The sequence below is a fragment of the Narcine bancroftii genome, chromosome 10, assembly GCF_036971445.1.
Source record: "Narcine bancroftii isolate sNarBan1 chromosome 10, sNarBan1.hap1, whole genome shotgun sequence".
In the NCBI taxonomy this organism is placed as follows: Eukaryota; Metazoa; Chordata; class Chondrichthyes; order Torpediniformes; family Narcinidae; genus Narcine; species Narcine bancroftii.
The window spans coordinates 77,202,052-77,229,567 of NC_091478.1; the positions used below are offsets into that span (position 1 = coordinate 77,202,052).

A 27,516-nucleotide genomic window follows, 5' to 3' on the forward strand; every position below is an offset into this window, starting at 1 on the left:
CTCGGAACTGCCAGTAACTGGCCTCGGAACTGCCAGTAACTGGCCTCGGAACTGCCAGTAACTGGCCTCGGAACTGCCAGTAACTGGCCTCGGAACTGCCAGTAACTGGCCTCGGAACTGCCAGTAACTGGCCTCGGAACTGCCAGTAACTGGCCTTGGAACACTGATAGGTGGGTGTGCCAAACATTTTTACAACACAAAAATATATGAACGAGAAATAAACTCCTACCAGTCCTTCAAAGTATATCTCTTTGGCTTCATCTGGATGATCAGCCATCTGGTCACCTGTTCAAATAATAAGCAAAACAAACCATTAGAGTCGCCTCAATTAATAAAACAAAACTCCTTTTGAGGAGGCATCCTGGACAACAATTTGATTTACTTTTGGCTTCATTGACTCTCAGTATTGGGTGTGGGTTTGAATATGTGGTTCAATTAGAGATATCAGAAGCCAGTTACAATTTTACAGAGATGACAAAAATTAATATTTCTGCAAATAAATTCATTGGGATCAAGCCAATTCAAATTTCTCCAAAATGTCCTGGGGATTGTAGGTCATTTGGGAGTAATTGGGCCGTGCTGTACATCTACATTTTAAAAAAAATTATACAACACTGAGATTGATGTTCGCCTTTATTTGCACTTCTGATAGATTATCATTACATTGAAGGTTTTTAATTAGTCCAAACTCTTAAAATTGACAAGAAAATTATTTTTAAAAAAGTAAAAATAATAACAACATGGCCTGCACTAAAATGCAAACCCTGTATATCATCAGTGCAGCAGTCACATGACTGAAATGACATTCATGAGAATGAGCGGAGAGTAATATTTATGCTATAAAAGTGCCATGAAATCACCATCTTTAATAAGGAAATCTGACCACCTCGTCTTGACATTCAATCACATTATTATTGCCAAGTCCCCCATGATTAATACCCTGATAGTCACTATTGACCAGAAATCAACTGGACTGACCGCAATAATTACTGTCAGAGACTTGGTATCCAGCAATAAGTGACATACCATTTGACACCCCTCAACTTGTTCCACTATCTACAAGACAAGTTAGAAGCACTGGAATATTTGCCTGCATGAATGCAGCACCAACAGTTTTGTAAAAGCTTAAAACCTTCCAGGACAAAGCAGTCACTTGATTGCACCTCATCAATCAGTCCATTCAGTCCCCAAGCTGTATGTGTACTATCTACAAGATGAACTGCCCAGGCTATGCCAAAACCCCCTTCCAAACCTGCAACTCTACCAGCAAGAAAGACCAAGGCAGCAGATGTGTGGAAACAATCTGTATGTTTCTCTTCAACTTGTGCTGCCCCGACATGGAAATTTCTTCAAATAAAATTCATTGGTCATTTGGTCTAAATCCTGGTATTCAAGAAGATGGTTCACCTCTGCCTTATCAAGGGGATTAGAGAGGGCAATAATTGTTGGTCTTGTTGGCAAAACCCAGGCCCTCAACATGAATAAAAACAATGTTCAATTATTCTGTTAACTTTCTGTCTGCCAGTAAAAATAAGGTATAGTAAGATATTATTCTGCCACCTTCCAAGAATGTTTCCATCCCTTGCCTTCATGAGAAGGTATCTAATAGTTGAAAAAATATGAATGTATTCATGAATAATAACAACACAGTAATTTGATCATGTACCTATACGCCAGAGTACACAAAATGGCTACTGTGGTGAAAGCACTATTGTACATATTTGTCACATGTAAATGACATTTTGGAAATAGCTTCCCTTACACATATGTTTTGGTCCTGTCCCTCTTTACAGAATTATTGGAAGGAAATTTTTTCCATTATATCTACTGTTTTGAATATTGATTTACAACCACATCCCATTACTGCAATTTTTGGATTACCTATGATAGATTTGACTTATTTATCTCTTCCTGCGGATCGTATGATTGCTTTTCTTACACTAATGGCTAGAAGATCTATACTATTAAATTGGAAAGAGGTAAATCCTCCCACTGTTTTCCAATGGTTTACCCAAACTATACTATGTTTAAATTTAGAGAAAATTAGAAACTCTGTCTATGAATCCCCTTCTAAGTTTGAGTTAACCTGGCGACCATTTATTCAATATTTTCATTTGTGGTGAGTTGATCTGGCTCTGTTTTCTTTCTATGATTATGTATGATAATTGGGCTGTAAGATGAGATCGGAGTGATCGGCGTGGTTTAGCTATATCTGTAGGTTTTTTTTTAAGTTTTTTTAAAGTTTTTTTTAAATTCAGATTTGTTTTTTCTTCTTTTTTGGGGTTTTTTTTTTCTCTTTTTTCATATATTGTTATTAATTATATCCTTTTTTTTAGAGATAGTTCACACCCTAAACTGATCAAAAAATTTTTTTTTATGATATATTTTTATTCTGTAATATTATTGTTTAATATCTCTGTATTAATTCATTACTTACTATGTATTTTTTTATATCTCTTTGAACTGTATGTGTTTATAAATTATAATAATAATAAAAAGATTGAAAAAGAAAAGTAAATGACATGACCTTTCCTGGTTGACCCTCATCTCACTGGCCAGCTCACGACCCCTCCCCTTTCTTCCCCATAAAGGCTATCATGCCACAAGCCTGCCCCCAGTTCAAATCCGGGTCAGTGTGAGTGACCAACGCAGGGATGCTATCCATCTCTTGCAAATAAAAACCTTCACTTTCAGCCTTTGTGTAATTGATCTCTGGACTTAGATACAGAGAGGTCTAAAACTTAGGAACAAATATATCCAGAGTAAAAGAAGTTCATTTTATATTAGTAGGATTAAAGAATGGAACAAAAATGTCAAATATTATTTGTTCATTCTCACATTGTTATGCTTTCCTTTAGCATTTAGCCCCCATTATAACCACAATTTTCCCTACATGAGGATATGCATGCTGTTTTCCAGCACTTTAATCCCACTCGGTTACCACATTGATCAAGGTCCATTTCTCCGGTGAACACTGAAGTAAAATATTCATTAAGGACCTCCCCAACCTCTTCCATCTCCAGGCACACGTTGCCTCCTTTTTCCTCAATAGGCTCTACCTTTACTTTTGTCATCCTTCTTTTTATCACGTATACATAGAACACCTTTTGGTTTTCCCTAATTCTACTTGTCAAGGCCTTTTAATGCCTCCTGCTACCTCTGCAAATTCCTTTCTTAAGTTCCTTCCTGGCTACCATATAATTCGCATGAGCCCTTCCTCTCTTTTCCTTTCTAAGCCATCGGTACGCCTCATTCTTCCTCTTAATTAGCTGCCTCATCTGTTTTGACAACCAGTTACCTTTTCCTCACATCTTTTCCCTATGTCAGTGAGACAAACCTATCTAGAACCATGTGCAAATGGTCCCTAAGCATTTTCCACTTTGCTTTTGTGCATTTCCTCCCAATTTACTCTCCCTAGTTCCTGCCTCATCCCATCATAATTAGCACTTTCCTGATTAAACATATCATAATTTGGTCAACTCCTATCCTTGTCCATAGCTACACTAAAGGTCAGGAAGTTGTGGTCACTTTCACTAAGATGCTCCCCCATCAAAATATCTGTCACCTGACCAGCTTCATTACCCAGTACTAGATCAATTATGGCCTCTGCTCTAGTCACCTGGCCTATATAAAGTGTCAGAGGTCCTTCTTGGTACACATCAAAATTAAACTAAAATGCTGCTACTTATATGTAATACAATCCCTCTATTTCCTGCATAATCATTTGTCAATCAAGAAACCTCTTTAACATTACTATTGAATGTGCTTCAACCATTACCCCTGCTCATCTGTCTCAGGCACTTGCCACTCTGGCACATCTCCTTTACATTCTCCACCCCTCCCCCCCCACCCCCCATTCTTTAAGCATGTCCTCTTATTTAATTTAAACATACAGTATGGTAACAGGCCCTATGGGCCCAAGAGGCATGCCACTCAATTCACTTACAACCCCCAGTAAGTTTTTGAACGGTGGAAGAAAACCTGGGCTCCCAGGAAAAACCCATGCAGACACGGTGAGAACATGCAAGCACCTTACAGACAATGCAGGCTTTGAATCCCAGTCTCAATTGCTGGCGCTGTAAGTGTTACACTAACCGCTATGCCCTATATTTGACATTTACACTGGCATGAAAGTTCTGACTGTCTACCTTGCTTTGTCAACTTCTATCAAGTATCCCTCAGCATCTGATGCTCCGGAGAAAACAACCTCTGCCCATAGCTCATTCCCTCTAAAGCAGGCTGCATTCTGTGAAGAGAGTCCTGTGCTTTCCCCAAAGATGCCATATCTTTTCTGTAATGGGGTGACCAGAGTTCCACACAATACTCAAGTGTGACCTAACCAAATTTTAAATGACTTCTTTATTTGTCTTCTCAATGCCCAATCAGTGAAGGCAAGCAGACCATACACCTTCTTTATGACCCTGTCTACCTGCCTGGTCACTTTCAAGGAGCTATGGTCCTGGACCCCCCAGATCCCTCATCACTACTTTGAAGACTCCTGCCATTAACTGTATACTTTCTCCTTACATTTGTCCTCCTAAAGTGCAACACCTTAAAGTTGTCCAGATGAAACTCCAGGAGGTCGAGACTCTGCATTAATGTACGAGTTTATCAATCAACATTTTGCTAAAATGTATGCAAATAGACCAACAGCATGTGTCAAGGAAAAAGTCCACATGAATTCTGAATTATTAGTCTAATAAATTGTTGAAGGATTTGCTCCATTTCACCCTAAAATGGAATACATATCATAATTTTACATCTGCACATCAATTTCCCAGTGATCTCACCATAGAAATGTTTGTCTGGTAATTGACATTATCCACACCGTTTTAAAAAAATGATTACATTGGTAACAACTACAATTTAACCTCCAAAAAAATCAAAACTAAAACTGCTGTACCTTGGCCCTACTGTCCCATCAGGTTTTTTTTCTAATTACTTCCCTTAATATTAGGAATGAAAATGAAAATAAATCAAATTATCCCATATCCACCCTGCGATCTTGGCTACAAATAAACTTCAACGACAGAATCTAATCGCTTCTACAACTATCTTTAGGTTATTCCTTCTTGCTTATTATCCTTTTATAGAAAAATTATTCTCTATAATTCTTCACAATGTTTTGAGCTACGAGAACTAGATTTTGTATCGAGTCAATGTTATTTACCTGCCATTTTAGTTTTCAGTAGTTCAACTTCTGCATTCAATTGGTCTCGTTGAAGAGTGGTATGCTTGTTTACTTCCAGCAGGGTATTGTATTCCAGTTTCATCTGAGTGAAATGCCTCTGTAGATTTTCATACTGAAAGAATAAATATACAATCAAGTACAGTGCTAGTAAGATGGTAACTAACAATTCTCATACATAGCAGGGGGGAAAAAATTGAAGAACCACAGGATATATTCCTTGCAAAGGTATTCTAAACGTCTGAATGCTTGCTGCCAAAAGTAATTGTTACAAGGTATTCATCAAACTTAATTCATAGATTGAAGAATATGATTATACAGTTGAGACTGTGCTCTTGATTCCACCCCCACCCCCCAATGATGTTTTGGCAAATTGCAGTTTATTTTGTTTACACTGAAATGAAGATCTGCAAAGTCAGACCCCCAGACCAGAGAGCTATAACAATGTCTTCAATGACTGTGAAATAGAGGGAGGAATCACGTAGGAGAATACCAGCCCGCTCCAGAAAAGAAGAAATAAAGTGAAGAAAATGCAAAGTTCAAGAAACACAAAACACACCAAATAAAAGATAAAGATGTGGAGAAAAGAAAGAAAATGGCATCCAAGAAGGAAAAAGCAAAAACAACGGGAAAAAAAGAAGGAAAGATGCTGGAAGAGAAAGGAGAAGGCCTTACCTGCATGAAGAGACAGGGAGCCGACGTGGAGAGAGGAGCCCGCTCCCTGAGGTTAGTGGTGACCCCTCAGGGGCGTGACCTCCCGACTGCGGGAATTGCACATGCACAATGCGCACACCAAGGAAAGGAAAACACCAACAGGAGGGGGCCCCAGCTGTGGAGTGAACTTACACAGAGTGACCAGCTGAGAGATGCCCGACAGCAAGGCTCTCAGCTGGTAAAAGAGGAAAGCAACAGGAAAGGGAGTGATAAGAAAGAAAAACAGCAACAGGAAGCCCAACAGATAACTAGCCAGAAGAAGAGGACCAACAACAAGAACCTATGCAAAAAAACATCCAACAAACTGAGGCAAGCAGCTCAACAAGAAAGTCAGAAGAGACACAGATACAAGGAAGAGAAGTAGAAGACACAAACACAGGTGCAGACACAGAAGAAGAAGATCAAGCTCTGCAAAGAGGAATAGAAAGTAAAATAGATGGACAGAATATAGATGAAAAAAAAATCAAGAACAAATGAAAGCATTAAAAGAATGGTTGACATTAGAATTTAGTAAAATGAAAAGTACAGAAGAAAAAGTGAGTAGAATAGAATTTATGACAGAAATAGGGAAAAAATTAGAAAACGTAGAAGAATGAGAAATGGCGGTAGAAATGGAAATGAATGAAATGAATTGGAAGACAGTGACAAAAAAGTTAAAGAGTCACAGGAGTTGTTAGCTCAGAAGATGGATATAATGGAAAACTATAGCAGGCAAAACAATATAAAGATAGTGGGCCTAAAGGAAGATGAAGAAGGCAAAAATATGAAAGTATTTATAAAAGAATGGATCCCAAAGGTCCTGGAAATGCCAGAAATACAGGAAGGAATGGAAATAGAAAGGGCACAGAGAACAATAGTCCCGAAACCACAGCCACAACAAAAACCAAGATCCGTTTTAGTAGAATTTATGAGATACAAGACAAGAGAAAATATATTGGAGAGGGCAAGGAATAAAATTAGAGAAGACAATAAACCATTGGAATACAAGGGTCAAAAAATATTTTTTTACCTAGACATAAGTTTTGAACTCCAAAAGAAGAGGAAGGAATTTAACACAGCAAAATCGATCCTATGGAAAAAAGGCTATAAAGTTATGTTAAGATATCCAGTTGTGCTTAAAATAGTTAACCCGGGGGAGCAAAACAGACTGTACTCGGATCCAGAGTAAGCACGAGAATTTGCAGAACACCTGCAGGACTGAAAGAGAGATGAAGAGATGTAACAAGAACGAAGAACGACGGGAGGAGTCACGTGATGGAGTAGTGGCCGGACGGTGAACTCCAGCCCTCTCCAGAAAAGTCGGGAAAAACGAGAGAAAATACAAAGGCACAGAAATACAAGTTAAAGAAAAGTGAATATAAAGGTGGAAAGAAGATGGAGACAAAAGGAGAAAAATCAAAATCAACGGAAAGAAGAGAGGAAGAGAAGACAACGGAGGAAAAAGGTGAAGGCCTTACCTGTCCGAAGAGGCCCGCTGCGGAGAGAAGACCCCACTACCTCAGGTCGGTAGAAAGAGAACTACAACAATGGCTCACAGAGCCGAGTAAAAGTGCGCAACCGCGCATGCGCGACTCCTCGCGCATGCGCGATGCGCATACAAAAAAACACACCGACGGGAGGGGGGACCAGCTGGGGAGTCGATCTCCACAGCCGGCAACGACAGCTGCAGAACACCTGCAGCAAGAAGACACCACAGAAGACAATGGAAACAAGAAAGAAGAGGAGGAAAGGGCAGCAAAGAAACAACAGATGGTCAACCTAGAGGAAGAAGAAGAGGAAGAGGAAGAGTACAGGGAAATAGAAGAAGAAAAGATAGGCAAGGTAAAGGAGGTACTTGCTCTTGTTAGAGGATACATGGAGTCATTTAAAGAATGGCAAACACAGGAATTCAATGATTTAAGAAGAAGAATAAACAACACAGAAAAGAAAATAAATAAAATGGATATGACCTTAACAGAAATGGGGAAAAAAATGGACAAGATGGAAGAACGGGCAATAGCAGCAGAAATGGAGGTAGAAGACTTAAAAAAGAAATTGGAGGAATCTAATAAAAAAACTAAAGAGACACAAGAATTACTAGCCCAAAAAATAGATATAATGGAAAATTATAACAGAAGAAATAACATAAAGATAGTGGGCCTTAAGGAAGATGTAGAAGGCAAGAATATGAGGGAGTTTATAAAAGAATGGATCCCTAAGGCCCTAGGATGTCCAGAACTACAGCAAGAAATGGAAATAGAAAGGGCACATAGAGCATTGGCCCCTAAACCACAACCACAACAAAAACCAAGATCTATTGTAGTAAAATTCCTAAGATATACTACAAGAGAAAAGGTGCTGGAGAAGACAATGGAAAAAGTAAGAGAGGGCAACAAACCACTGGAGTATAAAGGGCAAAAAATCTTCATTTATCCAGATATAAGCTTTGAACTCCTAAAGAAGAGAAAAGAGTTCAATGCAGCAAAAGCGATTTTATGGAAGAAAGGATATAAATTTACACTGAAGCATCCTGCGGTATTGAAAATATTTATTCCAGGACAACAAAACAGACTATTCTCGGATCCAGAAGAAGCACGAAAATTTGCAGAACAATTACAAAAATAGACTGAGGGATGAAGACGGGTAATGAGAGCAAAAATTATCACGATTGATATGTATGTGGGTAAAGACAAAAATAGACTGAGGGATGAAGACGGGTAAGGAGGGTAAAAATGACCACGATTGATATGTATGCGGGTAAAGAGGTATAAGAGTGAATAGAGACAACGGGCATATGTGAAAGTATCTGTAATTAGAGGAAAACATAGAAAGTATAGACAAGAATTAATAAGGGAAGGTAATGGAATAGAGAGAATAAGGAGGGAACTAAAAGAGTGACCTTTGTGACATATAAAAAACGAAATCTTTTCTGGGGGGGGCTGGGTGGGGGGAAAAGAGCGGTCACTGCAAAATCAGTTGACGCTTGCGAGTGGATTCGCAAATCCAAATGGAGAGGGGAGATGTGGTTGTCCGACAAGGGATAAAGGGCAACTCAGGAGGGGAAGGGGAGATTGGGGATAAAGAAGATAGAAATAGGAGAATAAGGAAAATGTTGGATGTTGTAGGAATGTTGTCTGGTAAAGAGTTGAAAATAAGAAAACAGAAATGGAAAAGGAGGAAAGGTAATGATGGAAAAACGGAAAGAGAAGATAAACAAAATATAAAATGGCTACGCTGAACTATATGACTCTAAATATTAATGGAATACATAACCAAATTAAAAGGAAGAAACTACTAAATTTACTGAAAAAGGAAAAAATAGATATAGCATTTGTCCAAGAAACACATTTAACTGAATTGGAGCACAAGAAATTAAAGAGAGATTGGGTAGGACATGTAACAGCAGCATCGTATAATTCAAAAGCAAGAGGAGTGGCTATATTAATTAGCAAAAATGTGCCATTTAAAATAGAAGAGGAAATAATAGATCCAGCAGGGAGATATGTTATGATAAAATGTCAGATATATTCAGAGCTTTGGAATCTACTTAATATATATTCACCTAACGAAGAAGATCAAAAGTTTATGCAAGATATCTTTTGGAAGGTAGCTAATACGCAAGGGAACATACTAATAGGAGGGGATTTCAATCTGAATTTGGATCCAAATATGGATAAAACGGGGAAAAAAATTAACAGGAAGAACAAAGTAACCAAATTTATAATTAAATCAATGCAAGAAATGAAACTTGTGGACATATGGAGGAAACAAAACCCAAAAGAAAAGGAATACTCATACTACTCGACTAGACATAAAACATACTCAAGGATAGACCTATTCCTGTTATCAGCCCACATACAAGGGAGAGTTAGGAAAACGGAATATAAAGCTAGACTATTATCGGACCACTCACCCCTGTTATTGGCAATAGAGCTAGAAGACATCCCTCCAAGAATGTATAGATGGAGATTAAACCCCATGCTACTTAAAAGACAGGATTTTAGAGAATTTATTGAAAAACAATTAAAAATGTACTTTGAAGTAAATACGGAATCAGTGGAAGATAAGTTTATACTATGGGACGCAATGAAAGCATTCATTAGAGGGCAAATAATAAGTTATGCAACCAAGATGAAGAAGGACTATAATCAGGAAACAGAGCAGTTGGAAAGGGAAATAATAAACATAGAAAAAAAATTAGCAATAAAGGAAGATACAACCAAAAGAAGAGAATTGGCGGATAAAAAAATAAAATATGAAACATTACAAACATATAAGGTGGAGAAGAATATAATGAAGACAAAACAGAAATATTATGAACTAGGGGAAAAAACACACAAAATCCTAGCATGGCAGCTTAAGACAGAGCAAACTAAGAAAACGGTATTGGCAACAAGGAAAAAAGACAAACAAATTACATATAATCCAAAAGAAATTAAGGAAAACTTCAGAGAATTCTATGAACAATTATACCGAACCGAAAACGAAGGGAAAGAAGGGAAAATAGATGAATTTTTGACTAAAATTGAACTACCAAAACTACAAATAGAGGAACAAAATAAATTAACAGAACCATTTGGAACAGTAGAAATACAAGAGATAATAAAAAATTTACCAAATAATAAGACACCAGGAGAGGATGGACTCCCAATAGAATTCTACAAAACATTTAAAGACCTAATAATACCGCCCCTCCTGGATGTAATCAACCAGATTGATGAGACACAAAACTTACCAGATTCATGTAAAACAGCAATAATTACAGTGATACTAAAACAAGGGAAAGATCCACTCTCACCAGCGTCATATAGACCAATATCTTTGCTAAACACAGATTATAAGATAATAGCTAAACTATTAGCGAACAGATTAGCAGAACAGGTACCGAAAATGGTAAATTTAGACCAAACTGGATTTATCAAAAAAAGACGCACAACAGACAATATTTGTAAATTTATTAACTTAATTCATGCAGTAGAAGGAAATAAAGCACCGGCAGTAGCAGTTGCTTTAGACGCAGAGAAGGCCTTCGACAGAGTAGAATGGAATTACTTGTTCAAAGTATTGCAAAAATTCAGTTTACCGGAGAAGTATATTAATTGGATTAAAGCATTATATAAGGGACCGTTAGCGAAAGTGACAGTAAATGGACATGTATCAAAGCAATTTAACTTAAGCAGGTCAACGCGGCAGGGATGCCCACTATCACCATTATTGTTTGCGCTAGCTATAGAACCACTAGCAGAATCGATAAGAAGAGATAATAATATAAAAGGAATAAAAATAAAAGACAGGGAATATAAAATCAGTCTGTTTGCGGATGATGTGATAGTGTACTTAACAGAACCAGAACTATCAATAAAAGAACTATATAAGAAATTGAAGGAATATGGAGAAGTGTCAGGATACAAGATAAACGTAAATAAAAGTGAAGCAATGCCTATGAATAACGCGGATTTCTCAAAATTTAAGGAGGAATCCCCATTCAGATGGCAAACGCAGGCAATAAGATACCTAGGTGTGCAAATAAACAAAAATCTAGGCCAATTATATAAACTCAATTACAATCCACTAATGAAAAAACTACAGGATGATTTAGAGCATTGGAAAGAGCTACCACTAACACTGATAGGAAGGATAAACTGTATTAAAATGAACATTTTTCCAAGGATACTATACTTATTTCAGGCATTGCCAATACAACTGACAGAAAAATTCTTCAAAGAGTTAAAGAAAATAATAAGGAGATTTTTATGGAGAGGGGGGAAACCGAGGATAGCACTAGACAAATTAACAGAATGGTATAAACAAGGAGGCTTACAATTGCCAAACTTCAAAAATTATTATAGAGCCGCACAATTAAGGTACCTATCAGATTTTTATCAAACAAGGGAAAAACCAGACTGGACGAGACTAGAATTAGATAAAATAGGGGAAAAGATACCTGAACACATATTATATAAATGGGACGAAAAATTGGTACAACATAGAACTTCTCCAGTATTACACCATCTCCTCAATATATGGAAGAAGATACATGTAGAAAGAAATAAAATAAATTACCAAATACCAAAACTAATATTGACGCAAAATAAGCTACTCCCTTTTACAATAGACAACCTTGCCTTTAGAAAATGGGAAAAAAAAGGGATTAAAAGAATAGAAAATTGTTTTTCAGGAAGTAGATTCTTATCCTTTGAACAAATGAGAGATAAGTACAATATAACGGGAGATACAGCGCTGGCATATTACCAACTGAGATCCTACTTGAAAGATAAATTAGGAAGCAACTTGAGTTTACCAGAGGGAAGTAACCTTGAATATGTGATTACAGATACAATGTTAATCAAAAGATTTATAAAAAATATGTATATTAAACTGCAAGAAAAGGAAAATGAGGAAACAAATGGTAAAACTAAACAAAAATGGGAACAAGATTTAAATATAAAGATAAAAAAGGAAACATGGGAGAAGTTATGCTCTGGAACGATGAGAAATACAATAAATACGAGGCTGCGTATGATACAATATAATTGGTTACACAGACTATACATTACACCGCAAAAGTTAAATAAATGGGACCCAACAGTATCTGATAGATGTTTTCGATGTAAAAAAGAAAGGGGAACAACAATTCATGCAATCTGGACATGTGAGAGAGTAGAAAAATTTTGGGATGATCTCAATCAGATATTAAATAAAATAACAGAAAACAATATACCAAAGAATCCAGAGATCTTTCTCCTAAGTAACATAAAAAATAAAGAATTTGGAATTGACTTGGAGGATGCACAAAAAAGATTTGTTAAGATAGCCCTAGCTGTAGCAAAAAAATGTATTATGTCAACCTGGAAATTGGAAGATAATTTGAAAATACAACAATGGTATATAGAAATGAATAAATGTATTCCATTAGAAAAAATAACATATAGTTTAAGAAATAATATCGAAATATTCGAACAAGTATGGGAGCCTTACATTAAATACAATAGCGAAAACCTACCGGGAACAAACATTACCTAAGTTGATGGAAGGAGAAGAGAAGAAAAAAATGGACTCAGTAGAATTTCTGGTGTATTTTTGTTGAATGACAACATTGTCTAACTGAATTAATGCAACCTAGATTGTATAACTAAAATGGATGAGAGGGGGGAGGGATGGGGGGGTGGCTTGGGAGGAGGGAGGGGGGAGGGAGAAAAAGTCACTGTAAATGTGTGGAAAAGAAAAAGTGTATATCATGGCTATTGTGATTTATGGTGTGAAAAATAAAAAATTTAAAAAAAAAAAAAAAAAAAAAAAAAAAAAAAAAAAAAAAGAACGAAGAACGACGAAAAACTACATATAAAGATGTAAAAATAATCTATAAGAACAAAAGAAAAGGGAAGTAAGGGAGAGGGAAAAAAGGAGGGGGAAAAAAAGAAGAGGGTGAGCTTTGTTAAATGTGAAGATAAAAGTCTTTTCTGGAGGGGGTTGGGTGGGAGAGAATAACAGTCACTGTGAAATCAGTTGATGCTTGCGAGCGGGTTCGCAATCCGAATGGAGAGGGGAGTTGTGGTTGCCCGGCAAGGGACAAGGGGCAACTCAGGGGGGGAGGGAACACTTGGGGTTAAGGGAATTTTAGATATGGGAATTGTTGAAGTATTTTATGTTTTAGAAGTGTTGTCATACATTGAGTTCAAAAAGGGAAAACTGAGAGATGAAAATGGGGAAAAGGGGAAAGGTGGTGGTGAGGAAGCGGAAATGAGGTGTAAACATAGTATGAGATGGCCATGTTGAACTATATGACTATAAATATTAATGGAATACATAACCAAATCAAAAGGATGAGGCTGTTAAATTTACTGAAAAAAGAAAAAAAATAGATATAGCATTCGTACAGGAAATGCATCTAACTGAACTGAAGCATAATAAATGAAGGAGAGACTGGGTAGGGCACATAACAGCAGCATCATATAATTCAAAAGCCAGAGGTGTAGCTATATTAATCAATAAAAATGTACCAATCAAAATGGAGGAGGAAATAATAGATCCAGCAGGGAGGTATGTATCATATGAAACCGAGTATTTGTTGTATTAATTATGGACCCTGCACATAGTTCCTTTCGTCTTTCATTCTTTATTCTTATATTTAAATCTTTTTCCCAACCTTGTCTGGGTTTATATATTGCTTCATAATTTTCCTTGTATTGCAATTTGCTCTACATGTTTCTAATAAAATTTTTTTCACTATCCCAGTGTCTGTAATTAAGAATTCATAACAGCTACACTCAGGTCATCTTAGACTAGTTCCCAACTTCTCTTTTAAATAAGTTTTCAACTGATAGTATGAAAATATTGTACCATGTGATATTCCATATTTTTTTAAACTGTTCAAATGTCAATAAATTATTTCCCAAAAACAATCTTTTATTCTTTTAATTCCTTTTCTTGTCCATTTCTTAAAAAATAAATTGTCTTTTGTAAAAGGAATTAATGGGTTTTGCATTAGTGACATTTTTGGTATTTGATAATTTATCATCTTTTGCTCCAGATGTATTCTCTTCCATATTTTTAGTATATGATGTAGTATTGGTAGATTGTAATGTTGTACCAGTTTCTCGTCCCATTTATAGAGTAAATGTTCCAGGACTTTTTCTCCTAATTTATATAGTTCAATCTTGAGCCAATCTGGTTTTTCTCCCGTCAGATAAAAATTTGATACATATCTCAACTGTGCTATCCTGTAAGAGTTTTTTGAAATTTGGTAACTGCAATCCTCCTTGTTTATACACCCATGTTAATTTTTCTAAAGCCACTCTTGATTTTTTACCATTCCATAAAATAATTCTTATTAATTTATTTAATTTCATTAAAAAATCCCCTGTCATGGGAATCAGTAGCATTTGGAACAGATATTGTAGCCATGGAAATACATTCACCTTGATGCAGTTTACTCTCCCAGTTTCTCTTCAGTTTGCAATGTTCTAACTCAGCATTATACAAGAAACACATTTAACTATTTTCTCCTTAAGTAGTGTCAGTAACTTTTTTCTCTTAATTTGATTGTGAATTCCATTAATATTAATAATCATATAGTTCAATGTATTCATTTTACCCATCCATTTTCACTTCTATTCTACCTCTTCAACCCCTCCATCTCCTTTCTTCCAAAATCACTCTTTAGATTGTTCTTACTCTTTACTATATGCGACAACACAACTAGTAGGAAAATAACAAAAGCTATAAGAAAACCAAAGAATTATTACTAAAGAAAACAACATTAAATCCCCCTTTACTGAGTTGCCCTTGCCACCTTGCAAGACAACCACAATTCCCTTTCCTACATGGGTTGTGGTGTATACCGCATATGTCAACAGACTTCACTGTGGAGAAATCCTCCCCTTTCCCCAGCCCTCCCCAGAGAATCACTATATATTATTCTTAAAAATATAACAAAGCCTCTTTTTTAAAAAACTTTTTTTTTCTTAAACATCTGTAATCAAACTATTAACATTCCAACTTATTTATATACAATATCTTAACAGTCCTTTTAGTATTTCCTTTTTACTCCTCTTCTTGTTGCTTATTATCCTTTTATAAATCCTTTTATATCAGCTCCTTCTTCATCTTCTTTCAGGCCCACTATTTTTTATATTATTACATCTGCTTAAATTCTCTAAAATGTCAATTTTCTGGGCTAATAAGTCATGTGTCTTCTTAACCTCCTTATCTCTATTTTCCAATTTTTTTCCAATAACTCATTCACCTCCATTTCCATGCCTATCTCTCTGTCTTCCACTTCACTTTCTCATTTCAGCCATAGTATTCTCCATTCTTTGTAATTTTACATCTTTCTCTTGCATGTTTTTTTTTTAAAAATAGTACTGAACTCAGCCATTATTTCTATTTGAATCTTTATTTGACTGTCAAAGTATTCCTTAGCTACCATCTGCGTCTGTTTTTTACTTTGCATTTTTTCTTGTGTCTTTATCTTCCTTCTCTTGTTCCATTTCATGGCTCCGTGTTGATCTTGCTTCTATTGGCATCCATTCCCTTCAGTGTCTTCTTTAGAATGCATACCGTGCAAGCACAAGAAGTCGCGCATGTGCACTGTCATTTCTTTTTCTGGATCTGCAAGTCAGCGCTCCAGACTGCCCCAGGAGACGTCGCCGCCGAGCTTCCCGCTTACTGGCTTCATCACTCGGGTCATCCTCTTTGGGAGAGCTCCCTGCTCATGGACTCCGGCAAGGTCTTCCTCTTTATTTTCCAGCGATTTCTTCATCTCTTCTTTGCTGGTCGTAATAGTCTTTTCCTTCTTAGGAGCCATCCTCAGGTTCTTATACTTTTTATCTTGCAACTTTATTATGTTTTACTTCTTTGCCTTGTCGTTCTACCTTTTTTTCAACTTTCTCTGTGGAGGGCTGGTTTTCCCTAACCAGCCACTCCACCATCATGCGACCACCTCGGACATTGAACTTTGAGATTGAGTTTTTTGGACTGACTTACTTGACTGTCTGACCTGGGAATTTTTCCTTTTTGAATATTGGGCATAGACTATAATGGTCTGGGTTTTTCCACATACACAGTTTATAAATATATATCTGTATATTTGCTATAGATACTTTTAGTGGGGTTAATTGTGTAAAGACATTATATTGTTAATGGTCTTTAATAGAGTTAAAATGTAACCCTTCTGTTGTTGCTGGTTTGAGACGCTACAGTCATCTAATATCTTTTTTGCCTTCTTTCAAAGCCTTGTCCAGAGCTGGGGACAGAGTTTTTGTTTTCAGTCCCTTCCATTAATTGGGCCAACACAGTTAGTGTAGTGGTTAACTCAATGCTGTTACAGCGCCAGCAATTGGGACTAGGGTTCGAACACTGCGCTGTCTGTAAGGAGTTTTTATGTTCTGCCCGTGTCTTTTTTTGAAAATTTTATTTAAAGATTTTACAATGCATAAAACATAATTTTTTATTAACAAAAAAGACTCTTTATCACTCCCCCCCACTTCCCACCTAAATGGCCTAATCTCACCCACCCCCCTCGGAACTAAAAAAAATTCCGGGTATTTAATGGTTACTGCTTGGTGTGCCAACACTTTACATATCATTTATTTAACATCCAAACCCATATATTTTAAATATAAATTCCACATCTTAACAAAAAAAGAGGATAATTATTTTACAATTCACTATGCCATCTTTGTATATTCAATTCCACATAATTTTTCCATGTAATTTCTTGCTACTGTTAACCCTAATGCTAGTTGTGGTTTATCCATCTGCAATCCTGTTGTTAATGTATTCATATAACCCAACAAACACATCATTGGGTCCAGTTGCAGATCCATTCTAAATAAATCTCCCAAAAACGTTATAACTTTTTCCCAAAAAGGTTTAACTTTTCTACATATCCAACAGAATGTAAAAAAGTACCTGTCTGTTCCCCACATTTAAATCACAAATCTGACGAACTAAAGCCATATTTCTTCAACTTTTCAGGAGTTAAATACAATTGATGTAAAAAATTATAATTAACCATATTATATCTCACATTAAGTAATTTTGTAACACTATCAACACACATATTTGACCATTCTTCCCAAGACAAAGTAATAGCCAAATCTTTCTCCCACTTGTCCTTCATTTTATATACATCAACCTTTTCCATCTTTTCCTGCAATAACATATACATTTCTGAAATAAACCCTTTCTTTCTTTTATCAGCAATTAATATCTCAAATTTCATTTGACTATTAATACCAATTCTCATCCAAAAGTTCCTAATAATAAATCCTGAACTTGATAATAAGCAAAAAAAGAATTTGGTGAAATACCAAACTTCTCTCGAAATCTATTAAAACAATCCTCCACCAATTTTACCCCTTTCATTTCCCAATCTTTCAAATAAGGATTATTTAAAGGAAAAGGAATTACTTTATTCTCATATAATGGTGATTTAGCTGAAATTTTACCTTTAGATCCTATAATCTGATCTCGCTTATACCAAATATCCATTAGATGTCTCAATACTGGCAATTTATACTTTTGCAATAAAAAAGGATTCCATTTATAAATAAAATTGGTGTATTTTATTTTCCAAAATCTGATCCAATTCAATCTTTGCCCACTTTGGCGGTTGATCAATATCAAACAACCTATTAATAAATTTTAATTGTGCCGCCTCATAATAATTTTGAAAATGTGGTAATTGAAGTTCACCTAATTCATATCTCCATGTTAATTTTTGCATAGAGACTCTTGACAATTTACCTTTTCATAAAAACAAACAAATTACTTTATTTAATTCCTTAAAAAATTTAAAATGGACTGAAAAAGGTATTGTATACGAGGATATAAATTCATTTTAATACAATTAACTCATCCAATCAAAGTTAATGGCAAATCTTTTCATCTATGTAAATCAATTTTAATCTTATTTAACAATGGTATATAATTTAAACTATATAAATTTTGATATTCTTTATCCACTATTATCTCTAAATATTTAATTTTATTAGACCATCTAAATTTAGTGAATTGTCTACAATCTGTATAATCTTCATCAGATATTGGTAATATCTCACTTTTGTCCCAATTGACTTTATAATCTGAAATCATCCCATATCGATTCAACAAAGTTTGTAATGGTTCTAAAGAATCCTTAGGATGAGATAAATTTATTAATACATCATCTGCAGACAGGTTAATTTTATACTCTTGTTCACCTATTGTAATTCCCTTAATATCAAAACCTTGTCTTATCGCTTGAGCCAAAGGTTCTACTACTAGAGGAAATAAAGCTGGTGAGAGTGGACAACCCTATCTAGTTGATCTAGATAGGTTGAATACAGATAAAATCTGTACATTTGTCATCACCCTAGCAGGAGGATTAGTATATAAAGCCTTAACCCAACCAGTGAAAAGTGGTACAAATTTAAATGTAACACCTTAAATTTAAAAAAATGAAGCCACTTTTAATGGATCTCTATCCTTTTTTGGAATAACTGTTATCAACGCCCTTGAAAAAGACTCCAAAAATGAACCTGTTTCTGTCGCTTGTTTCAATACTTCTGAATATACAGGAAATAAATCATAAAATTCTTTATAAAATTTTGTTGTAAATCTGTCCTCTCCAGGAGATTTCCCACTAGGCATAGATTGCAGTGCTCCCTTAAGTCCAAATCAGCAGATGGACTAGCTAAGTCCCTAATATCTATCTCGTTTAAGAATGATAAATTTAAATTAGATTAAAAAAACTCAATTTGATCCATATGATGAGTACCTTCAGAAGTATATGTTTTGATAAATGTAAAAAAAATTCCTCATTAATTTCTTGTAGTTTATGTTATCTCTGAATTTTTCCTAATTGCATTAATCATTCTAGATACCTGTTCCGTCTTCAACTGCCAAGCTAAAACCTTATGCACTCTCTTTCCTAATTCATAATAACATTGTTTCGATTGTTGAATCATTTTTTCATAATTATAAGTTTGCAAAGTATTATAGCAAATTTTTAATTTAGATAATAATATCTTATCCTCAGTTGAATTCTTCTGAAATTTCTTCTCTAACACTGTTATTTCTTTTTCCAAATTTTGACTCTATCAAATACTGTTTTTTCACTCTCTCTGTATAACTAATGATCTGACCCCCTAAGTATGCCTTTAAAGCATCCCATAAAATAAATTTACTCTGTACTGAGCCCTCATTTGTTTGTAAAAAAGACAATTTGATCTCTCATATACTTAACAAAATAATGTTTATTTAACAACATTTCATTGAATCTCCAACGATAAGTAGTTTCTATCACCTTAGAGCCAACACATGAAACTAACGTGTCTGCGTGGGTTTTCCCCATGGGCTCTGGTTTCCTCCCACCTTTCAAAACATACTGTGGGTTTTAGATCAATTATATGTAATTGGGTGGCACAGGGTCATGGGCCGAAAAGGCCTGTTTCTGTGCTGTATGTCTAAATTTAAATTTAATTCCTCCGAACAGTTATTTTTTTCAATAAAAAAATTGCCAAATTGTTCAAGCTCGTTTTCTCTAGGTGCCTTTTTCCATTAAAACAGACACAAAATACTTGTTTAATTTCTCTGCTATTTCTTTCTTCTATATAGTTTCCCTCAGTCTGTAAAGGAATTCACATAATGTTTTTTCCTAATTTTTTTTCCTTTATACACATTTATAGAAGCTTTTATGGTTTGTTTTTATGTTTCACACTGGATTACTCTCATGTTCTACTTTCCCTTTCAATATCAAATTCTTGGACCATCCTTGCTGAAATCTGAAGTGTTCCCAACCCCAATACTTTTCTGCAAGTTGATCTTCACCCATTTGCTGCAGTCTGATTTAAAGTGATTTCAGTAAATGCAATTCAATTCAATTTCATCCCCTCTACCTGGTTCTGTTGTGAATGAATGCAAGCCGCGAACAAAAAAACAAAAAGCAACTTGGAAATTAACAATATAATCAGGATCCAATCCGAGGAAGGATTGTACAAATATCATTGACATTTCTTGAGTCACAATCCAGCCTATGATTAATGAAATTCTGCAATATTTGCAGAATATATTTTAATTATGGGAAATGAGCACATACCTTCTCAGTTAGCTCATTATAGTTTTTCTCTAAAGTTTCATAATCCCTTCTGGGAATCACATCTCCATATTCTGCCTTCATTGCATTTAGCGTCACTTGCAATGCCTTGAGGTCTTCATGAGCCACCTTGAGTGCCAGCTTCAATTTTACTGTGTCGTCAACTGCATTAGCTTTCAAAAGCAACAATACTTGAAAAATATCTTACTTGTATTTTTAAATACATTCAATATCTTTCAGTATCAAGCAAGAATTAAATATTTATCAATTTTAAAAGTAATTTGTTAACAGTAGTCAGAGCACAATTTGATTGGTTAATTGTGCTTGAGGTATAGAACAAAACTCAACTGCAATATTCTTATACATGAATGAGATTTTTAAAAAAGTTCACAACAAATATATCATACAATGTGAGAAAATGGAGCATGTTATTGTAGTAAATTTATCAATTGCAAAATTGATTTATTTCAGAAATCCTTCCACGATCAAATACACAATTTTACTTACATTAGCGATCCATTATTATTTTGCTTGTATCCAATTCAAGCTAGCACTAAGTAAGGTTTCTTTATGTCCAATGTGGAACATTCCCTTTTCTCCCTAGGACTACATCTACTGGAACTCAGGGATTCAGCAGCTTTATGGAATGACACTGGTAAATTTAAACAGCTAAAACTGTATAGTTAAACAGACTGGATCATTGTAAATTTATTATTCATAATTCATCTAATAGAATGCAGCCATTATGACCATTCTGAGAATCTCAGGTCCATGTGTTGGGAGAAGACAGAGATTCCATGCAAATTGTTTAAGTTCACAAACTAGTCACCCAACCCTAATACAACCTACCGATTAGACACCTGACCCTATGCACAATTGTATCTGGAAATCCTACATCCTTAATAAAGAGTAAGAACTCCATCTGAAGCCATCTTTGTGAAAGGTTTTGAGTTCCAATCTTGAGCCATGCTGATCAAAAGTGCCACATAGAATTGATTTGATTCGATTCCAGTGTCATTGAAATTTACCTTGGAAACCAGCATAATCTCTAGATAAGGAGACTGCAGATACTTGTATCTGGAGCAATGAACCTTGATGATGGGTTGATATATAGACTCCAGCCCAAAATATTGACCATTCTTTTTCTTTTACTGATGCTCCTCCAGCAAATTGTTTTTTGTTTCATAATCCCTAAATAACCCCGTGTCATAATAACTATTGTTTAGTTCTTTTAGTAACTGGTATACATCTCACATTTCATTACAACTCACCTTTGGTTGTACGAGAATCGTCTGACTCTTCCTGTTGAAAACGCAAATTATTCATATCGGAAATCAAAAGTTTGCGTGCATCATTTTGTTCTCGATATCGTTCATACTCAGCTGCCAGTTCTTCCTGAAGCTTACTAATCTGACCATCAGAAAAATAACTCAAAAATCAGTATTTTGAAATTCCTACAATTAATCTTTTTCAAAAATAAATTGTACTTTTGTATCAATACAATGAGGATGTAGATAATGGAATAGGAAACAATCTCAAATGTTCCCAAACACTGTATGATTTAGTGAATTTTTTAGGTCATCTCATCATATACAACAAATGAAGTTCTTATATTTATATAATACCATTAATGAAACAATATACCCAATGGATATTTAATGTCAGACTGGATAAACTAAATTACAACCAGAAGATATAGCAAAGGACCGATTGCTGGCAAACAGGATTGGTATGGATTGATCATTGGCATGGACATGAAAAGTTCAAAGAGCTTGTTTTCGTGCTGCTTGACTATGGCTAACTCAGAAGAGTTGGCAGAAAAATAATTTTCAGGATCAAAATACAGTTTTCATTGGCTTGTAGTCAAGAACACAAATGCAGACAAGAAAAAGCATATGCAAGAAGAAAGTACGTTTCGAATGAGATATCAAACCATGGTACATCTGCCCTTCCAAGTGGACTTCTACTATTTAAAGGGCAAGTGAATTTTCCAGGTGCATCCAGGAGGCACGGTTAGCCTAACACTGTTACAGTGGCAGCACCCATGTTTGAATCTGGCGCTATCTGAAAGGAGTTTGTTCATTCTCCCTGTATCTGCATGGGCTTCCTCCAGGTGCTCCAGTTTCCTCCCACCCTTCAAAACATACAGGTTGGTTAATTGGGGTATTTGGGCCAGAAGGGCCTGTTACTGTGCCATATTTAAATTTATCCCACAACCAGTCACAAAAAAATAAAGGGCATCTGTGCATATCTTATTTCAGTTTACTTAAATGCAAATTTGCTAGCCCATTCTCCATACAGCCACAGTGATGACACTTACAATAAAAAGATAATGAGACCACTGAACACATGTATATCCTTTCCTTTTCCATTGTGAATAATATAAATCATGTTTAACTTTTGGTTTATTTTGGAAAATAGTCCAACACAGGGTCATACCTTTTAGATTTGCCATGAAACCGTAATAATCATTGCTATGTCTTGAGTTTAAATGAAACTTCACCAGTGAGATATGTGCATAAGAGTTAACTCTCAGCTTCTGCATAACTATGCCCAACCAAAACTCAGAATACTAGGAAAGGGCAAGAAAATTAAAAATGGGCATTCTATGACAATGTTTTTTTTTTATTTTGAAGGAATGATCTGTTTGTGAGATTCTAGGAGCTTTAATGCAGTGTCAATCAGATACTGTGGTTTTAAAAAAAACCATGAGATTTTAAATTAAGTTACTATATTTGGCTCCTAAGTTGAAGCTAAAATGTAAAAAAAATTAAGGCAAGACTACTTGGCACTTTTAATATATGCAACAAACAAGCTTCAGCATTTGGAAAGGTATCAGAAGTCTGACTTTCGGTAGCTTTATGCCATATTATCCAGCATTGTTCTTAAAAAATATGACAAAAAATATGACATGAACCAACTGACCTGGGTGTTTAGGGAATCCTCAACCTCCAGTAAATTATCAATTTTTTTGAGTAGCTGTGTTCTTTCACACCTCAGTGATTGAATCTCAATTTTTTCTTCTTTACGCAACGCAAGAATCCTTTGTTCACAGCTCTCGGTAGTTGTTACAAGCATGCTTTGCAATGGTTCCAGCTCACGGATTCGATTTCGCTGTTGAGCTGAGAATCAAAAGATAGTACCTAATTAAAGTCTGAGATCTGCTGCGATCTTCTTTGGGGAAGATGAATTTGACAGTGCTGGAGGAGAGAATCTCAGTAATCTTCCTAATACTTAGACCTCTCATGCATGTGCCTAACTCCAGCCTTGACATAGCTTGAGACAATAAAAAATTCAGTGCCAGCTTGATTTTGACCATGGCTGCTCTCGGCTGCATTTGTGACAGATTTCTGATCTTTGTGAAGATGTGGAGTCTATTGAGAAACTATGCTTCATTTTGATGCTCAAAACGAGAACTGGCCTATGATCCTTTCTAAATAGGGCCATTATTATCATTCCACACCCACCAATAATCAGCAAGTCAATACAGAACAGAAGCTAAACTGGATTAGCCACATATAAATCATAACTTTAACAGCATGTCAGTAGCTGGACATCCTCCGGCAAGTGATACATCACTAAACCCCTCAAAACCTTTCCATCATCTCTAGAACCTGACAAAGGCCTTTGACAAGGTCCTGCATGGGAGGTTAGTTAGGAAGGTTCATTTGCTCAGTGCTCATGGTGAGGCCTTAAATTGGATTAAATATTGGCTTTACGGGAGAAGCCAGAGTAGTAGTGGGTGATTGCCTCTCTGACTGGAGGCCTGTGACTAGTAGTATGACTCAAGGATCAGTGTTGGTCCATTGTTGTTTCTCATCTTAATCAATTATCTGGATCAACTATTCTCAATGGGGGCCACAACACATTAAAGTAAAAACCTTGTTTTCTTTTCATGTCACGTAACCAATATTTTTATGTTCTTTATGTATTCAGTAGAAGTACAGGAAACCATGGCTGCTTCACAGGAAAGGGAGCCCATAAACTTTGAGAGGAGTGGATTGCGGCGGGGGGCGGGGGGGCAGGAGGTGGGGGTGGGGGAGGGCATAACTAAAAAAATGGTTGTGAATAGCTGATCTGGATGTAAATAAGATAAATTGGATCACCAGGTTTGCAGATGACACAACGATTGGAAGGATCAGGACCAGCAGGTTATTGCAAACAAATGTGAGATATTTCACTTTAGAAGGATAAACTAAGGTAGGACATATACTGTAAAAAGTGGGATATGTAGGAGTGCAGTTGAATAGAGGGATCTGGTAATAAAGATACATAATTTCCTGATAGTGGTGTCACAGGTCATAAAGAGTGCTTTTGGCACATTGGCCTTCATAAATCAAAGCACTGAGTATGGAAGTTGGGATGTCATGATAATGTTCTAAAAAACATTGTTTAGGCCAAATTCAGAATATTTTGTCACCTAACTACAGGAAGGACATCTCGTTTTCACTGTAATGGTTATGGTATGACAAATAAACGCCACTTGACTTGATATCCATAAGATTGAAAAAGTGCAGAGGAAATTTACAAGGATGTTTCCAGGACTTGAAGAACTGGGTTATAGGGAAAGGTTAAACAGGTCAGGACTTTATTCCCTTGAGCACTAAAGAATGAGGGAAGATTTGATAGAGGTATTCAAAATTATGATGGGTACATATAGAATACGTGCAAACAGTTTTTCCACTGAAGTTAGGGGAGATAAAATAAGAGGACATGGGTTAAGGATGAAATGGGAAAAAAATTAGAGGGAACTTCATCCAGAGAGTAGTTGGAGTATGGAATGAGCTGTCAGCTGAAGTGGTAAATTTGGGCTCAATTTTGATATTTAAGAAAAAAATTGGACAAGTATATGGACGCGAGGGGTATGGAGGGATATAGTCTGGGCCATTGGGATGAAGCATAAAAATAGTTTGACACAGACTAGAAAGGCCAATGGGGCTGTTTCTGTGCTATAATGTTCCATGGTTCTAATACTCTCCACTAACCTGGATGAATGCAGCTCCAACAAAGAAGTTCAACATCTTTCAGGTTAAAGCAGTCCACTTGATTGGCATCCACCAACCTTGACATTCATTCCCTGCTCTGCCAATGCACAGTGGCTGCCATGTGTATCACTGACAGAAAACATTCAAATTACCCGCCCATACTACTCTGGCATCACCTCCCCAATCTATAATGTCTATCGTCCAAAGGAAAGGAATCGAGCAGGTTATCTGAGAATTCCATGTTCATACCATTTGGTTTGCTGACTAACTAGGCAACACATGCTGTTCCTCTAATTTGGACTTGGCCTCACCCTGCCAGTGGAGGAGGCAGAGGACAGACTGGCTGGTGTGGGAAAATGGAGAGGAGTTAAATAGCATGCCACAGGGCCAATATGGACAGAGTGTACTTGTTTGGCCTATCAGGCTCCTAGGTTGCACTTGGCAATACTAATGTACAGGAGGCCACATCAAGAGCAGTAAATGCAATAAACCAAGTTGGAAGAAGAGCACAGGAGCCTTTTCTGGAAGAATTGTTTAGGTCTCTGGATGGGAGTGAGGGAGGAGCCTTAAGAACAAGCATTGCACCTCCTGCAGTTGCATTGGGAAATGCTGGCAAAGGGGAGAGATGGACATGATAGGGAGTCACGGAAAGAGTGGTCCTAGCAGAAAGAGGTAGGAAGGGAAAATGTGACTGATGGAGGGACTGCACTGTAGGTGTTGGAAATGTGAAAGACTGCTGCAGAGGCTAGTAGGATGAAAGATAAGCACCAAGGGAACTCCAGCCATTCTGTTTTGGGTGAGTTGAGTGAGAGCAGAATATGAGAAATGGAGATGTAAGAGATCACCCCATCAATCACAATGGATGGGAATCCAAATTTGCTGAAAGGATGAGGACATTTCAGGGAAGTGCAAACTTCATCTTGATAACAGATGTGGTGGAAATGGTGAAACAGAGAAAGGCAACCTTCAAATGGCAACCTTCAAACAAGAGAGTGGAAGGAGGTTCAGTCAAAGCACCTGTGGATTCAGCAGGTTTATCGTTGCATAGTGGATAGTTTGTCTTCTGAGATAGATTCAGCTACCAAGAAAGGGGAGAGAAGTGTGGAAAAGAATCCAAGTTAATTTTAAGGTAGGATTAAATGAGATAGACAACAGACTCGCCAAGGCAAATAGCGCCTTTGGAAGACTACACAAAAGAGTCTGAAAAAACAACCAAATGAAAAACCTCACAAAGATAAGCGTATACAGAGCCGTTGTCATACCCACACTCCTGTTCGGCTCCGAATCATGGGTCCTCTACCGGCACCACCTACGGATCCTAGAACGCTTCCACCAGCGTTGTCTCCGCTCCATCCTCAACATCCATTGGAGCACTTTCATCCCTAACGTCGAAGTACTCGAGATGGCAGAGGTCGACAGCATCGAGTCCACGCTGCTGAAGATCCAGCTGCGCTGGATGGGTCACGTCTCCAGAATGGAGGACCATCGCCTTCCCAAGATCGTGTTATATGGCAAGCTCTCCACTGGCCACCGTGACAGAGGTGCACCAAAGAAAAGGTACAAGGACTGCCTAAAGAAATCTCTTGGTGCCTGCCACATTGACCACCGCCAGTGGGCTGATAACGCCTCAAACCGTGCATCCTGGCGCCTCACAGTTTGGCGGGCAGCAACCTCCTTTGAAGAAGACCGCAGAGCCCACCTCACTGACAAAAGGCAAAGGAGGAAAAACCCAACACCCAACCCCAACCAACCAATTTTCCCCTGCAACCGCTGCAACCGTGTCTGCCTGTCCCACATCGGACTTGTCAGCTACAAACGAGCCTGCAGCTGACGTGGACTTTTTACCCCCTCCATAAATCTTCGTCCGCGAAGCCAAGCCAAAGAAAGTTAGTAGCAAAATTGATAAAATTGACAAGTTTGCATCCTGTCATTGTTATAGCAGAGAAAGAATTGGGAAGTGATGTCAAAGCAGGACTGCTTCAAGTGGCCAATGAAAACGTTGGTGTAGCTGGGTCCCATGCAAGGAACTATTGCTGCACTGATTTCTAGAAAGTGAGAGGAATCCAAAGAGA

At 36.7% G+C, this 27,516-nt stretch overlaps 1 protein-coding gene across 6 annotated transcripts in view; it reads right to left on the reverse strand.

Annotated features, from left to right (window-relative positions):
- The window catches only part of tsnaxip1 (translin-associated factor X interacting protein 1), a 73,761-nt gene that overhangs the window by 16,084 nt on the left and 30,161 nt on the right, over positions 1-27,516 (reverse strand). For all 6 annotated transcript variants that reach the window (XM_069901473.1, XM_069901471.1, XM_069901476.1 and 3 more), the window contains exons 6-10: positions 23,385-23,581; positions 21,731-21,869; positions 20,463-20,632; positions 5,171-5,303; positions 230-285 (exon numbers count right to left, since the gene is read on the reverse strand). In XM_069901473.1, coding sequence (XP_069757574.1) covers positions 230-285; positions 5,171-5,303; positions 20,463-20,632; positions 21,731-21,869; positions 23,385-23,581 — 695 coding nt within the window. The remainder of the gene's footprint in view (positions 1-229; positions 286-5,170; positions 5,304-20,462; positions 20,633-21,730; positions 21,870-23,384; positions 23,582-27,516) is intronic.